This window comes from Penaeus chinensis, chromosome 5, assembly GCF_019202785.1.
Source record: "Penaeus chinensis breed Huanghai No. 1 chromosome 5, ASM1920278v2, whole genome shotgun sequence".
In the NCBI taxonomy this organism is placed as follows: Eukaryota; Metazoa; Arthropoda; class Malacostraca; order Decapoda; family Penaeidae; genus Penaeus; species Penaeus chinensis.
Window position 1 is genome coordinate 12792629 of NC_061823.1, and position 16247 is coordinate 12808875.

A 16247-nucleotide genomic window follows, 5' to 3' on the forward strand; every position below is an offset into this window, starting at 1 on the left:
TAGTCACACGATGGTTATTCTGGTCTCTATAGTAATCAGTAATTACTTTGTAATTCCGTGATTGCTAATTACCATCACACGTGTTATGAAGATTATTAGATTGGTTTCATGGTTTACGAGGTTGTAGTAGCTGAGAAAAAAGTAGTTATATGGAGTGAGTGGGAGGTAGAGACCCTGTACTACGAAGGGAAGGTCAAGGTTAAAAAATATGGGTGGGACCTGCAAATACCGCCAGGGTCAATAGGGGAACTAGTGCACGTATATAAAGCCCAGTCAACTGGTTCGCTACATCAGTTCGATCTACATCCGACCAACATGAAGTTTGTGAGTGTCCATAAGGATAAATGAACTAATTCTTTAAACAAAGAAGAATCTACATGAGCACTTCTACACTTTTTGTTCTCAACAAACACATATCACTTATTTACTACGTATTTTCAGATCATCATTGCTTGTGTTGCCGCTGTGGCCTTCGCCGCCCCGCAGTACAGCTCAAGCGAAGAAGTTGAGTTTGTGCCAATCCTTAAGGACGACCGTGTCCAAGAGGACGACGGAACATACAGCTTCGACTTCGAAACTGGCAACGGCATCAGCTTCTCCCAGGCTGGATCCCCCGACGGTGATGAGGACGCTGTGATCAAGGCCGGAGAATACTCGTGAGTATCAACAACTTCACGGAGTTTTTATATGATGGTATTGTTTGCTATGAATTTTATTGTACGTAATACCGATTGTAAGTATATCTTCATGCGTTTCTATAATGTTACAGCTACACCGCTCCTGACGGCACTGAAATTCATCTCCGCTTCGTTGCTGACGACAACGGCTTCCAGCCCGAGGGCGACCACCTCCCAGTGGCTCCCGAGTTCCCCCACCCGATCCCTCAGTTCGTCCTCGACCAGATCGCCTTCGCCGCCGAGGAGGACGCCGCTCGCGCCGATTCCGACGAAAATTAAATCTGGACCTAATGATTTCGCAATAACTAAAGCTGTACAAATATATGTATTTATTTATTGTATATAATAAATAATGCTATGTAAATATTTTGAGTATTTAACTACACCCATCGAGGATGAAAAATATTTCTAAAGGTATGTTGCTTTATTGTTAATATCTAGTTAGTATTTCGATGATAATAGTAATATTAACATCGTTATAATTATTAACAATTGTTACAATTCAGTAGTATACAAAAGTAATAATGAGGACCAATATAATGGCGACAATAATAAAGAGGATGATTATATAACAAAAGTGATGACCGAAAACTACAATTGATAATGATGATACCATTACAATAATAGTAGAAGTAGCTGCATTTTCATTAGGGATCATCATAAGAATTATAAAATTACTGATAATAAATATATTTATAGCAATAATGATGATAGTGATGATAATTACAATAATAACACTACTGATAACTATAATAACATCGTTATCGTTGAAATGTGCATGTAGAAGATAATAAGTACATTAGTAGCTTTGATATTAGTAATGGCTTAAATAACAAGAGTAAAAAGATAATATTGTTGCTACTACTACCAACCATACGAGTGATACAAACGGTAATGATAACAGTACTATAGATATTACTAAATATGATGAGCTAATGATGAGCTTATGTAATTATTGATAACAATTATGATCATAGTAAGAAACGGAACATCGTCAACGTAATGATTACCCCTCCCCCCTTATTCCCATAATTTGATAATAGCCTTGGTAATGATGATGGTAATAACGATATTAATGCTAATTATCATTTTAGTGGTAATGATAATAACGATGGTCATCTTTCACGCATTGTTGACTTAACTGTGATATGCATAAAAAATATAACAGAAGGAAACACAGAAACAATATAAGGACCGATAGTGACGATGGTACTAGTACAGGTAATATACATATATATATATAAAAAAAAAAAATATATATATATGTGTGTGTGTGTATGTGTGCGTCTCTCTCGCTCTTTCTCTCTCTTTATATATCTGAGTGTGTGAGTGCGTACGCGCGTGTTTGACTTTTACGCAATAACGTGTACACAAAGATGAAATGTAAAAGCCACAATAAGAAAGGAAATTAAGTCGCGACATTTCGAACTCACTAAGAGTTCCCTTATCCATTTCGGTTATTTGTTCGTCTGATGAGAAACTTAATTTGATTTCTTATTGTATTATCCTTTTAAAAAATATATATGTATATATACATATATACATGTACATATGTATGCATATATATACGTATATATATGTATATATACATACATACTGTACATAGTGTATATATACACATACATATATATAGAGAGAAATAGGGAGAGACAACATTTGCGCAAGTGAATCATTAATAATTCCAAATTTGGCATGAAATTAAGCTCACAGCACTTCACACGAGAGATTGGAAAAATAAGGATTGCACATACACCGCCCATGCTTCCCCGCCACACCCACGCCAAACCGGCAGCAAAAAAGTCGTTTCTACAGCGATGTTCTCGCTTTTTCTATCACGTGTTCAGAGGTGTTTCTATGTAAATTTTACGTTAATGCACATGACTCTATGTATAAAACGCATATAAAACTGAAAATTAAGTTGTGGACGGTAAGTATATACCGGTCGGTTAACGATATACACGAGCAGTTAGTGGAAATAAGGGAACAGGTTAAAACTTTAAAGGATGGGTCAAGGTAGCCAAAGTTGGGCCACGCCTGCAATAGTAGGGGTAAGGTCAAGAGGGAACGTGCAGTATATAAAGTTGCGTTCAACCGCTTGAACCACCAGTGTGATCCTTACACCAGCAACATGAAGTTTGTGAGTGTGAAAAGAACAACTATTATTGATTTGATATCCATAATATTCATCTGCGAAGAAAATATCTTGCCATTGACGTGGCGAATATTCACTCTCGTTATGATAAATAACATATTCATAAAATATACATATATCTTTCATAGGTAATCATCGCATGCGTGGCCGCCGTGGCTTTTGCTGCTCCCCAATATGACTCCAGCGAAGAGTTCGTGCCAATCCTGAAGGACGATCGTGTTCATGAGGATGATGGAACTTTCAACTTCGACTTCGAAGCTGCCAACGGCATCCGCGTGTCCCAGGCTGGATCCCCCGACGGTGATGAGGACGCTGTTATCAAGGCCGGAGAATACTCGTGAGTATTTCTTGTTCTCAATCACCTTGTCAGGTTAACTTCAACCCTCACAAATAACATTTCTCAAACAGAAATTTTACAAATTATACGAACTTACATATTCTAACCACCTCTCTCATATCAGGTACACTGCACCTGACGGCACCCCCGTTGTCGTCAAGTACGTGGCTGACGAGAACGGCTTCCAGCCCCAGTCCGACCTTCTGCCCGTGGCTCCCGAGTTCCCCCACCCGATCCCTCAGTTCGTCCTCGATCAGATTGCAAAGGCCGCCGAGGAGGACCGCAACCGCGACGATTCTGATGAACGTTACAATTAAACAAGCTGCTCAAATAGCATAGTCTATTTATTAAATAATATTGCTAATAGACCATGTATAATATTGCTAATAGACCATGTACAAACTCTATATGTTTAATTACTTCATACCACGACACTGAACTACTGCTTTAAATCTTGACATGATAAATATATATACCATATATATACATATATATACGAATGTGTGCATCCATATAATTATAAATATAGGTGTGCTTACGGCCACATAACCCCCCCCCCCCCACCACCACACACACATAACTACCGGTTAGGTTATGGTTTAGTATTTAGAGTAATTTACTTCAAGTTCAAATCCCCGCCTGCGCTCCGACTGCTGAATCAAGCTAGATCTCAAGGAAAGATGATAATATACCCTGAGATGTCAAACGCAGGTATCGTGAGAGAAGTCATAAGAGGCTGTACCACGGATGTTAGGAAGTGGGTGGTACTGCCAAATAATCTCTCGGTAATGATCTGAGAGAGGCCAAAGATAATGATAGTAATAGTAATAATAATAATAATAATAATAATAATAATAATAATAATTAACACAGAATCTATGTATTTTTCTTTTCTTATTCTTTCTTTTTTCGTGCTGTGATAACCATTGCGAGGAATAGTATTGTTGAAATTTATAAAATTGTTCTTCGCTGTACGTAAGACTTTATCTGTATATTAGTTTTGATTTGTATCATCATATAAAACACATAAATTACGGCAGTACACCATTTACATTTATTGTCAATATGCATTTAGTAATCTAAATTAATATAGAGAGAATGAACAGTGTTCATTTTGACAGATGCAGAAAGTATGAAGGAGAATGGATAAAGAGATGGATAGATCGAGAGAGAGACTCTTTATATCCATATCTGATTCTCCCACCAAAATGTGGTGTCAAACGACAACAGTAAGGCAGTGTGAATGTTATTGCTCACGCAAGTTATAATGAATGTGTGAAAAACAGTAACAGATTTTTGTTATTTGATGGCTACAATAGTATCGATTGCATAAGTAATGATAATGAAAGTTTTAATCAATATACTGCAACTAATACTACTAACAAAAATTATAATAATATCAATGCTACTAGTAACACTTGTACTTGGAATGATACTAAACTCGAACGATGCGTGTGTGGCCCTCTTTGCCACAAGAACGAAATATTGACATGGATGCGTTTGCACTAATAAGTATATAAGTAGATAGACACACACATACACACACAGAGGGGGTGGGGGAGAGAAATAATTTATTGATAATACCGCGCGAGTCTTACTTGTACGGCCTCTCATACTTATGACAGAGTTATTTTTATCAGTTCAAAAGAAAAGCTACCCTACAAATGGAGCCTAGAAAAAACACCATTTATAAGTTTAGAAAACGTGATGTGCTTAATACAGATATTGGCTCAAACACTACACAATGTATGATGTATGACATCTGCTTTTCTATACACAGCACAGAACACCCCCATTCCGGAATCTGTTCTGATCATGTGTCACGTTACATGCAGTTCTAAGCGTGATTAGTTTATGAATGCGGATACTTTTATTACAACCAGCAACAAATATAATTGTGATGATGACAATAACACTGAGAATAACAATGATAACAATAATGGAGAGAAAATTTTATAAACAAAAACAACGGCAACACTGACGAGAATGATAATACCCACAGTCACTGCGACATCATTGTGCGTTCATTGTAGTGCTGTACTATGGAAAGGTACATGCACTTGCTTTTGCGTTTACGTGCATAAAACTGATAAAGGAAAAAAATAGAAAATATGCACTTATCAGCAAAGTAGATTCACAAGGATTGCAAAAACAGGTTAGTACTTTTAAGAGAGGGTCAAGGGTCAAGGTCGTTAATGCCACGCCTCTGATAGCAACGTTCAGGTCAAGAGAAAACGGGTAGTATATAAAGTCCCGTTCATCTGCTTGAACCATCAGTGTGATCACTACGCCAGCAACATGAAGTTTGTGAGTGTCTAAGAACGATCATCTATCTACTTATATTAACTATGTTGTTTAGTTGAGGAGAAAATAGTCTGTCTTTTCATTACAACAGATAATATGATAATGATATATACATATACCTTTCATAGGTTATCATCGCATGCGTGGCCGCCGTGGCTTTTGCTGCTCCCCAATATGACTCCAGCGAAGAGTTCGTGCCAATCCTGAAGGACGATCGTGTTCACGAGGATGATGGAACTTTCAACTTCGACTTCGAAGCTGCCAACGGCATCCGCGTGTCCCAGGCTGGATCCCCCGACGGTGATGAGGACGCTGTGATCAAGGCCGGAGAATACTCGTGAGTATTTTATGGTGCACTTTTTGTTTCTATGATCCTGTCAGGTTCATTCAAGCCGTATATATACATTTTACGTTTAAGCTTACGTAAAGATTTCAAAGCCTCACACAATATATAATTCCCCTATGTGAAGTTAATTATAATTACATAACTTCTAAAATTAATCATACCCGACCTCGTATGTTTACAGGTACACTGCTCCTGATGGCACTCCCGTTGTCGTCAAGTACGTAGCTGACGAGAACGGCTTCCAGCCCCAGTCCGACCTTCTGCCCGTGGCCCCCGCTTTCCCCCACCCGATCCCTCAGTTCGTCCTCGACCAGATCGCAAAGGCCGCCGAGGAGGACCGCAACCGCGACGATTCTGATGAACGTTATAATTAGACAAACTACTCAAACCATCTATTTATTGTATAATTTTGTTAATAGACGATATACAGATGTATACCCAAAATTTTCTTCCCCTACGTCGGTTACTAAAATTTTATTTGTTTCATATATATATTATTTTCAAGATGCACTATCGCGTGTTTCCTATATATGTACACACAGGCTCAGAACCGCAATATCTACAGTCATGATTACTGGTCGTACAGAAGTGGAATTAAACTATTCATCTTAAATATGCGTTTTTGTTCGTTTCATTATACAATATACAAATGATTTAGACCTTCTGTCGTTATGAAATAAAATACAAGATTCCATGTACCGAAGAAGGCTTGAAAATGATTCAGCTAACATACTTCTCAATATTTCTCTACTACCCTTTCTTCGTTTTTCTTATTGCCGAAATAATCTATATTCATATATAATGTAGACGATAGCCTCCGGGCTAGTACAGTGGTAAAGTGTCGGCTTCTCATCCGAGGGGTCGGATGAGAAGTTGCAAGTTGCAATTGTCGGCGGGTAAGGACTAAGCCCACCCGAGTCAGCACCAGCTGACACACGTTAGCAAGTCGGCATTAGTCGACACAGGCCGGGCTCCCCTCAGACTTATACTTAAGTTGACGATATCATGTAAATCATGATGACGGTAATGTAACGGAGGATAATGTTTACATTAACGAGAAAACAGATAATGATGAATACCATAATGATCATGATAATGATAAAAATAGTATTAGAAGTAAAGTTAATGATAATATAACAAAAAAATGATTACAATAACAATAGTAATTGTAGAAGTAATAATACTAATAATGATAATGATAATGATAATAAGAATGGAAATAAGAATAACAATGAAAATAAAGGTAACGAGAGAGAGAGAGAGAGAGAGAGAGATGGGGGGAGAGCTTTCTACCCAACTCAACATGTCAATCTCCGCTTAAATAACACTTTGATTAAGGCAATATCGAACAAAAAATAAAGCCCTTTTTAGACTTTCGTCCATACCTGTCGCTCGCCCTTGCAGAGTACGTATGCACAAAATGCCTATCATCAGAAATAACAAAGCGAGAGTTTACAATAATGATAACGTGCTAATGATGGTGGTAACTCCCCCCCCCCCCCCTCCACACACACACACACACACACAAAGAGAGAAAGAGAGGGGGAGTGGGGAGGAGAGAGCTTTTTACCCAACATAAAGTCATTCTACGTTTAAATAACCTCATTGTGGCAATATCAATCAAACAGAATTCGCACGATATATCCCATTTTAGACTACGTCCACACCTGTCGCTGGCCCAGAGCAGATTACGCGTCATGTGGTAACATCAGTAATGACAAAGCGAGTATTGGTGTTTATAAGAATGATAACGTGCTAAAACAGTATTACTACCTCTAGTACTAATAAAAATAACTTCGAACTGTGTGCGTTTCTCTTTCTTTACCTCGGTTCCTATCCCCTTATTTTGACACAAAGTAATTTATATTGGCTCAAAAGGAGCCCTGAAAAGATTAAATACTGACACACTAATGATCTACACGAAAACAATAAGAAGTTCAACATACGCAAAAGTGATGAAATGGAAACCAAGATCTAACTTATTCAGACCTTGATGATAACTTCCCCTACATGGTTGGTGATAATGTGCAAAATCAACATAGGCCAAATTCAGAAATTAGCTTAAACATTACTCATTTATACTAATCACTCTTTTAGGAGTGTCACTATGCAACGGTACCGTATCCTTATGAATTCCAAAATCAAATTAATTACAGCTCGTAACATATTTATAAATGAAAATAACCTTATCAGAAACAACAAAGGTAATCCTGGTGATAACAATGATAAAAAACAGTAACAGTATAACTGATACTACTCCAACCATAACGTTGTGCTCTCGCTGCAATATTGTAGCATGGTAAGATATGTAAGATGTCTGTGATCTGCACACATGCATCAGGTTGAATATGCGAAAGGGTCAAGGTCGATAGGGCGACGCCTGCAATAGCAGTGATAAGGTCAAGAGGGGAACCTGTACTATATAAATTCGTGTTCTTCAGGTTGAACCATCAGTGTGCTCCTTACACCAGTAACATGAAGTTTGTGAGTGTGTACTGAGTTCTGTTTAATGGATTTGAAATGCTATTTGAAATTAAAATATCCTTTCTTCCATACGACGAACATAATTTTCATAATCAACACAATATTGATATATATAATATCCTTTGTAGGTAATCATCGCTTTCGTGGCCGCCGTGGCTTTTGCTGCTCCCCAATATGACTCCAGCGAAGAGTTCGTGCCAATCCTGAAGGACGATCGTGTTCAAGAGGATGATGGAACTTTCAACTTCGACTTCGAAGCTGCCAACGGCATCCGCGTGTCCCAGGCTGGATCCCCTGACGGTGATGAGGACGCTGTGATTAAGGCCGGAGAATACTCGTGAGTATCTGAAGATTATTTATTTTTGTTCTCAATTAACCTGTTACTTTGTTCAAAAGTTTTTAAGTGTCTCTTGATATATAATTACCGAATGGATGATTATTCCTTATGTAATAACTTCTCGAAAAAAGTCTTAACCCTCATATGTATACAGGTACACTGCTCCTGATGGCACTCCCATTGTCGTTAAGTATGTAGCTGACGAGAACGGCTTCCAGCCCCAGGGCGCCCACTTGCCCGTGGCTCCCGAGTTCCCCCACCCGATCCCTCAGTTCGTCCTCGACCAGATCGCAAAGGCCGCCGAGGAGGACCGCAACCGCGCCCGTGACGATTCTGATGAACGTTATAATTAGACAAACTACTCAAAAAAACTACTGTCTATTTATTGTATAATGTTATTAATAGACTATATACATATTTATACTTCTTTTTACTACCTCCTACCACGGTGCTGAACATTTCTCTCATCCGAAATGCACTATCTTAACATTAAGAGTTATACAATGAATAATTGGGGGATTCACGGTTTTCTATTATGTATACACACATTTATATATACAGTATATATATGACTATATCCTTCACTAAAAGGATTAATACCGTTGTATTTAGTAATGATTTTTGGTCATACAGAAGTGGAATTAGAGTGTATTACTCTGAAAATGCATTTTAATTCGTTTCAATACACAAATGATTTAGCGTAGCTCACCCTGTGTACTTGATCAAATATCAAATGCCATGTGCTAACGAACATTTAAAAACGATTCAGCAATAACACTTCTTACTTGGCATCATTATTTACTCTGCAGTTTTTCTTCCTTTTTTGTTATTGTAATTGAGAAGACTTTAGAAGAAAAACTTATTATTCTCATATTCATATATATTGCGGATGATAGTGATACGCAAATCATAATGAGGACGATAATAATTCTTATGATAGTAATAATAAAAATAATCATCGTCTTAATGATAAAAAAAAAAATGAAAATTATAGTAGTAGTAATAGTCTAGGTGATAACAGTAATGATAATGATAATAATAGTATTATACAATATAAACTATATATCGAAACATTACCAAAATTATATAGTTGTACAGTAAAAATAGTAACAATAATGATGACAATAACAATAACAAAACAATAATTATAATAACAATAATTAAAATTGCATTGGCAATTATAATAATGAAAATGAAGGTAATGATATCGACGGCAGCGAGAGAGAGAGAGAGAGAGAAAGAGAATGAGAGAGAGAGAGAGAAAGAGAAAGAGAAAGAGAGAGAGATTTCTATCTATCTCAGCATGTGTCAGTCTACATTGAGACAATAGCTTCATTTAGGCAATATCAAACTCGATGCCCGATATTGACTACTTTAAACTACGTCCACTCCTGCCGCTTGCCAGTAGCAGAGTGCGTATTCGCGAAACGATAGTTGTTGCTTACAAGAATGATAACGTGCTAACGTCGCTGATAACCCCGTCCCCCACCCAAAGAAAACAAATCCAGTACTAATGGAAATAATGCGATCTCTGTGCCCTTCCTTCTTTACCCCAAGATCGAAAATTGACATGCATTCATTTTCATCGTGAGATCCCTCTTATAAGTGTCATTTTTTGTCTAGCAAGATCGCATGTTTCCCATTTTTGTCATTTCAAAAGGAGCACCGAAATGACGGAATGCTGACACACAAATTATCTAAACGAAAAGAGCACAGCAATTCAGCATAAGCGAAAGTGATGAAATAATGCCTTGCTAATGAATCACGTGAAAACTAAGGTCTAAATAATTTATTCAGACCTTGATGAAAACTATAATTAGATGTTCAGTGATGTGTACGCCAGATCTCGGAATTGGCCTTGACACTGCTCATTCATACCAATCACTCTTTAAGATTACTCTATACGGCGTTGCCGTCCATTTGAATTCCGAAATCAAGGTAATTACAAATAAGATGTGACAACCTTATCAAAAACAACAGTTAAGTTAATCCTGATGATAATGATATAATAATGGAAACAACAGCAACATATATAGTAATATTATTACGGCAACAATAACCATACCCGATAGACTTGTGCTCTTGCTGCAATATTGTACTATGTTACAACAGGTCTTTACATCCTCACACATGCATCAAGCTGATGATGCGAAAGGGTCAAGGTCGTTAGAGCCACGCCTGCAATAGGGTCGCTAAGGTCAAGAGGGAACCTGTACTATATAAAGTCGTGTTCTGTTGGTCGAGCTATCAGTGTGATCCTTACACCAGCAACATGAAGTTTGTGAGTGTGTACTGAATCGTCCTAAATGACTTTAAAATACCGTAAAAGATCACTTGAAATTAATATATTTCTTTCATATAATGAACAAATTTCTTTATAATAATCAACAAATGATTGACAAATATATTTATATGTTCCGTAGGTCATTCTCGCTTGCGTGGCCGCCGTGGCTTTTGCTGCTCCCCAATATGACTCCAGCGAAGAGTTCGTGCCAATCCTGAAGGACGATCGTGTTCAAGAGGATGATGGAACTTTCAACTTCGACTTCGAAGCTGCCAACGGCATCCGCGTGTCCCAGGCTGGATCCCCTGATGGTGATGAGGACGCTGTGATCAAGGCCGGAGAATACTCGTGAGTATCTGAAGATTATTTATTTTTGTTCTCAATTAACCTGTTACTTTGTTCAAAAGTTTTTAAGTGTCTCTTGATATATAATTACCGAATGGATGATTATTCCTTATGTAATAACTTCTCGAAAAAAAGTCTTAACCCTCATATGTATACAGGTACACTGCTCCTGATGGCACTCCCATTGTCGTTAAGTATGTAGCTGACGAGAACGGCTTCCAGCCCCAGGGCGCCCACTTGCCCGTGGCTCCCGAGTTCCCCCACCCGATCCCTCAGTTCGTCCTCGACCAGATCGCAAAGGCCGCCGAGGAGGACCGCAACCGCGCTCGCGACGATTCTGATGAACGTTACAATTAGACAGCAACTCATAAAACCTAATGTATTTATTGTATATTATTAATAGACTATGTACATAACGTATATATATTTTTGTTACCCCAACAACGGTACTGAAATGAACAAAATTAATTTAATCATCTGTATACACTGTTTTAATATAGTTAAGGAAGTAGCGATTTTAGTAAGCTCAAATTCCACAGAATAGGATTTATTAGAAGCATATCAGAATGCGTTTACTATAAACAATTTTGTTAACTAAAACACATGTAGCTAGGTATGAATGAGATTAAATACCTCTTGCATTGCGAATACATTCATTCTCATTCAATATTTTTCCCACGTTTGCCAATATGAATACCGTTCAGATAATACACATCTTTTTAGGCAATATGATCTGAACTGCTCCCTTAGACCTTTCGGGGTTAACTTCTTACTCATTAATATCAATGTGATAAAGAACGTAAAAATCATATATTATGGATAATAATAATAATAAAAAATAGTAATGACAATCATTACAAGAAAGAGCCTTCTTGCTACGCATGTCAATCTGCGCTGAAATAACAGCCTTATTTAGGCAATGTTAAGGCTAAATTTCTGTAATAAGGCCTATTTAAGACACATCAAGCAATAAGGCCTATTTAAGACACAAAAGCCTTGCTAGTGTTAAATTTTACGAGAATGATAATGATAACTTAACGACACTAGAAATTATGTTGATGATTATCTGATAATGATCTGGGGAATTTAATATAAGTAGTATTAAGGAACTTGACATAATTACTGATACTACTATTGTTACCATTGATGATAAGAGTGCTTATGTAAGTATAAAAAATAATACTAATATTAATGATGATTAACTCGACCTCTGGCTGTGTGTCCCTCTTTACCACAAGATAAAAAATAGCGTGGCTTCGTTTGTAGTGGGCCGGTCCTATTACCGAAGCGCCATTTTTAAAATTTATTGTTGATAACGCGCGATGCGGTGACAGATTACGCAATTACAATTCGCGTCCCAATATTTATGCCTAAGAGTAATCTTTATAAATTCAAGAGCACTTGGATGGTGAAATAGCATACTAATGATACACTCGAAAACGCCTCTTAAAAGGTCAACATATGCAAAGAAAGTGATGAGTAAATTCTACATATGCCAGATCCCAGATTTGGCACAGAGATTGCACATTCATACCACTTACTTTCGTAAGAGAGATCCACTATACGCAATATACAGTATCCTTTATATTGCCCTGTCAGATGGCAAACATTTAACTGCCAAACGCCGATTACTCAATCATGCAGGAACATCATCAGTGTTATAATCAACTCTTTCAACATCGGAATCTGTCAGGCTACCAACAGTTCTAGGCGTGTTTGGTGTATAAGGAAAATTATATTCAAACCATCAATGTAATTGTATTGATGGCGTAAAAAAAAAAAAAAAAAAAAAAAAAAATGCTAACGAAAATAACCACAGCAAAAACAACAGCAACAAGAATTATAAAATTAATGGCAGCTGCGATAATATTGTCCTCTGATGGCAAGATATCAGCAGCATTTGCCAACATCCATCAAGCATATTGCGCGAAAGGGTCAAGGTCGGTTACGTTAGGGCCACGCCTGCAATAGCAGTGATAAGGTCAAAAGGGGAAACTGTACTATATAAAGTCGTGTTCCTCTGGTCGAATCATCAGTGTGATCCTTACAGCAGCAACATGAAGTTTGTGAGTGTGTACTGAATCGTCTTTAATGAAACAGAAATACCCTAATTGTTCATCTGAAATGAAAACATTCCTTAAGTATGATGAACTATAAATTGATATAAATATATATAATTCCCTTAGGTAATCATCGCTTGCGTGGCCGCCGTGGCTTTTGCTGCTCCCCAATATGACTCCAGCGAAGAGTTCGTGCCAATCCTGAAGGACGATCGTGTTCATGAGGATGATGGAACTTTCAACTTCGACTTCGAAGCTGCCAACGGCATCCGCGTGTCCCAGGCTGGATCCCCCGACGGTGATGAGGACGCTGTGATCAAGGCCGGAGAATACTCGTGAGTATCTGAAGATGTATTTCTTTTTCTACCACAGTCATTAAACCAGTCAAACTGAGTCCAGCCCTCAGCACTTTGAGTAATACTTAATTTAAGGGTCTCACTATAAGTAACATCGTAGCGCATGATTTGATCAAAGGAGTTGTCTTCTCAAAAACCCACGCACACCTTAATATTTTTACAGGTACACTGCTCCTGATGGCACCCCTGTTGTCGTCAAGTACGTTGCTGACGAGAACGGCTTCCAGCCCCAGTCCGACCTCCTGCCCGTGGCTCCCGAGTTCCCCCACCCGATCCCTCAGTTCGTCCTCGACCAAATCGCAAAGGCCGCCGAGGAGGACCGCAACCGCGCTCGCGACGATTCTGATGAACGTTACAATTAAAGAATCTACTCAAAGAACTTAATGTATTTATCGTATTTGTCAATATACCATATATTTATCGTATAATCATTTTTGGCTCCCCCTAACACAGTACTGACCTTCGTATAAGATAAATTTCATTATCTACATGAACTATGTTGACATAAATATGGGAAGATAAACAATATTAGCAGTTTTCATTGAATATGACTATTTCACTGTTTATTTAATAACGATTCTGTATACCTATTTCCATCCCTATCATCGCATAAAATAATTTAAAGCAGTACACCTTTTACATATTTCAATTAAATATTTATCTATAAACTTATACATAAAAAACGGAAGACGTTTACAACATATCACTCCTGATTGGCTAATAGATCTCAGTGAAAAGGATTTTGGACATAGTTTATTATTCATTAAATACACTAAGATTATGAATTAAGAGAGAGAGAGAGAGATAGAGATAGATAGATATATAGATATATATATATATATAGATAGATAGATAGATAGATAGATAGAGAGTGAGAGAGAGAGAGAGAGAGAGAGAGAGAGAGAGAGAGAGAGATCTTGTCAAGATAATCTCACAGTCAGCTGGCCAAATGTGGCCTTCGGGATGGCTCTAAATGACCCATGGAGTAATAATAATAATAATAATAATAATAATAAATCATGAAGGAAAGTAGTACACGATTTTAAAAATATTGTTGGTAGCAATGCCTATTACCATAGGGGGAGAAACAGATAATGACACCGCTAATTTTGGCAATATCAGAACTAAATTCCCACGATAAAACCTGCTTAAAACTACCTTCACACATATTTCACGTACAAGAAAAATACGTAGTAAAAGGTGAAAGTTGTCTGTTAGTTTTATTTTGTTACGTATGTATATGCCATGGCAAAATAAACCTCTCATTTTTGAAAACTAAAATGTAATTGTACAGTCGACTACACCAGACAATGACTTGTCATATACACTGTGTTGCCTTTCATATTACCATTCAAAATTAAGCATAAGAAACTAAGTAAAGGTACGGAATGTCATATAGTTTTTAATAATGTAATCCTGGTAAGCCAATATTTGTGGCGCTCAAATTGGCAGCAGAAAGGTCCTCGAAGTGTTTTGAATTTGACACCGCTGATTTTGGCAATATCAGAACTAAATTCCCACGATAAAACCTGCTTAAAACTACCTTCACACATTATTAGGTGAATGCGGGACAACATGCGGGGTGTAAAGTGTTGACGACAGTAATCGACCTAAATATTATTTTGAAAATTAAATGATAATGTTTAATAATAATAAAAAACAGTGACAATGAAATTGGCATTACCGATACTACTATTATCACCGTATCATCATTTATATAAATGATGATACCAATACCAAGAGTAATACTAATACTAGTAGTGCCTCTTTATCTCAACAATAAATAACATCAATATGTTTGCGTATCGGTTTCTTCTCACAGGAGTAAGAACGTGTATATTTTTACAATATTGGTGATAACGCGAGACTTTCACTGAAATAAATCTCTGTTAGTTCAATAGGAGCATTGGAACAATAGATAATGCCATACATAAAATGCACAGGGAATGACACTCAGGAACGCAGCACTTGTGACATAAGTGACAATGAGCAAATTTGAAATACTCTAAATGTTCGATTTCATTTTCTTACCTCAACAAGCAGTATATTAATACATTAGCATTGCTTACTTGGTCGCAATAGCCATTGCTGCTCCTCAGTATGACTCCAGCGAAGAGTTCATGCCAATCCCGAGCGACAATCGTGTTCACGAAGACTTCTGACAGCAATCCCTTTGTTGTCAAGTACGTGGCTGACAAGAACGGCTTCCTCATGACGGTATCCCCCTAGTTTCTCCACCCAGTCCCTTTGTTCGTGAAAATATAATCACAATTTGATACTGACAATCCCTAAAACAATTATAATGATAGTGACAACAAAGAAAGTATTCATGAGCATCAAAATAAAGGAGATAATTACGATATCATATTTATTGTAATACAATTTAAAATAGAAATATGAGATGTAATACTTAAACAAATAATATTGACGATGATTTTTATATTGATAATGATAATGATTTTGATAATGATAATGATAAAGGCAAAGATCATGCCTATAGTAAAAATGATGATAATGATAATGATGACGACGATGAGGATAATAAAACAACATCATCAACAACAA

General features: G+C 37.3%; 6 protein-coding genes across 6 annotated transcripts; all 6 read left to right on the forward strand.

Moving 5' to 3' along the window:
- The first annotated feature begins 108 nt into the window (after window positions 1–108).
- LOC125025481 (larval cuticle protein LCP-17-like) lies at window positions 109–1044 on the forward strand. Its single transcript, XM_047613495.1, has 3 exons — window positions 109–324; window positions 442–656; window positions 770–1044. Exons 1-3 carry the CDS (start codon window positions 109–111, stop codon window positions 954–956), a joined length of 618 nt encoding a protein of 205 aa, XP_047469451.1. The 3' UTR covers window positions 957–1044.
- Window positions 1045–2784: 1740 nt separating this feature from the next.
- LOC125025686 (cuticle protein AMP1A-like) lies at window positions 2785–3573 on the forward strand. Its single transcript, XM_047613804.1, has 3 exons — window positions 2785–2814; window positions 2958–3166; window positions 3291–3573. Exons 1-3 carry the CDS (start codon window positions 2806–2808, stop codon window positions 3481–3483), a joined length of 411 nt encoding a protein of 136 aa, XP_047469760.1. The 5' UTR covers window positions 2785–2805; the 3' UTR covers window positions 3484–3573.
- Window positions 3574–5427: 1854 nt separating this feature from the next.
- LOC125025685 (cuticle protein AMP1A-like) lies at window positions 5428–6251 on the forward strand. The gene is made up of 3 exons (XM_047613803.1): window positions 5428–5473; window positions 5599–5807; window positions 5998–6251. Exons 1-3 carry the CDS (start codon window positions 5465–5467, stop codon window positions 6188–6190), a joined length of 411 nt encoding a protein of 136 aa, XP_047469759.1. The 5' UTR covers window positions 5428–5464; the 3' UTR covers window positions 6191–6251.
- A 2020-nt stretch (window positions 6252–8271) lies between these two features.
- LOC125025682 (cuticle protein CP14.6-like) lies at window positions 8272–9058 on the forward strand. The gene is made up of 3 exons (XM_047613799.1): window positions 8272–8300; window positions 8429–8637; window positions 8792–9058. The coding sequence occupies exons 1-3, from the start codon at window positions 8292–8294 to the stop codon at window positions 8988–8990; spliced, it is 417 nt and encodes a 138-aa protein (XP_047469755.1). The 5' UTR covers window positions 8272–8291; the 3' UTR covers window positions 8991–9058.
- Window positions 9059–10787: 1729 nt separating this feature from the next.
- LOC125025681 (cuticle protein CP14.6-like) lies at window positions 10788–11686 on the forward strand. The gene is made up of 3 exons (XM_047613798.1): window positions 10788–10918; window positions 11061–11269; window positions 11425–11686. Exons 1-3 carry the CDS (start codon window positions 10910–10912, stop codon window positions 11621–11623), a joined length of 417 nt encoding a protein of 138 aa, XP_047469754.1. The 5' UTR covers window positions 10788–10909; the 3' UTR covers window positions 11624–11686.
- A 1625-nt stretch (window positions 11687–13311) lies between these two features.
- LOC125025683 (cuticle protein AMP1A-like) lies at window positions 13312–14107 on the forward strand. Its single transcript, XM_047613800.1, has 3 exons — window positions 13312–13332; window positions 13453–13661; window positions 13846–14107. Exons 1-3 carry the CDS (start codon window positions 13324–13326, stop codon window positions 14042–14044), a joined length of 417 nt encoding a protein of 138 aa, XP_047469756.1. The 5' UTR covers window positions 13312–13323; the 3' UTR covers window positions 14045–14107.
- Window positions 14108–16247: the final 2140 nt, after the last annotated feature.

Coding starts and splice junctions, on each gene's coding strand:
- LOC125025682 (XM_047613799.1), top strand. Junction 8,638..8,791: donor ATTAAGGCCGGAGAATACTC/GTGAGTATCTGA, acceptor ATATGTATACAG/GTACACTGCTCCTGATGGCA.
- LOC125025686 (XM_047613804.1), top strand. Junction 3,167..3,290: donor ATCAAGGCCGGAGAATACTC/GTGAGTATTTCT, acceptor CTCTCATATCAG/GTACACTGCACCTGACGGCA.
- LOC125025685 (XM_047613803.1), top strand. Junction 5,808..5,997: donor ATCAAGGCCGGAGAATACTC/GTGAGTATTTTA, acceptor GTATGTTTACAG/GTACACTGCTCCTGATGGCA.
- LOC125025481 (XM_047613495.1), top strand. CDS start 109: ATGGTTTACGAGGTTGTAGTAGCTGAGAAAAAAGTAGTTATATGGAGT. Junction 325..441: donor ATCCGACCAACATGAAGTTT/GTGAGTGTCCAT, acceptor ACGTATTTTCAG/ATCATCATTGCTTGTGTTGC. Junction 657..769: donor ATCAAGGCCGGAGAATACTC/GTGAGTATCAAC, acceptor ATAATGTTACAG/CTACACCGCTCCTGACGGCA.
- LOC125025681 (XM_047613798.1), top strand. Junction 11,270..11,424: donor ATCAAGGCCGGAGAATACTC/GTGAGTATCTGA, acceptor ATATGTATACAG/GTACACTGCTCCTGATGGCA.
- LOC125025683 (XM_047613800.1), top strand. Junction 13,662..13,845: donor ATCAAGGCCGGAGAATACTC/GTGAGTATCTGA, acceptor ATATTTTTACAG/GTACACTGCTCCTGATGGCA.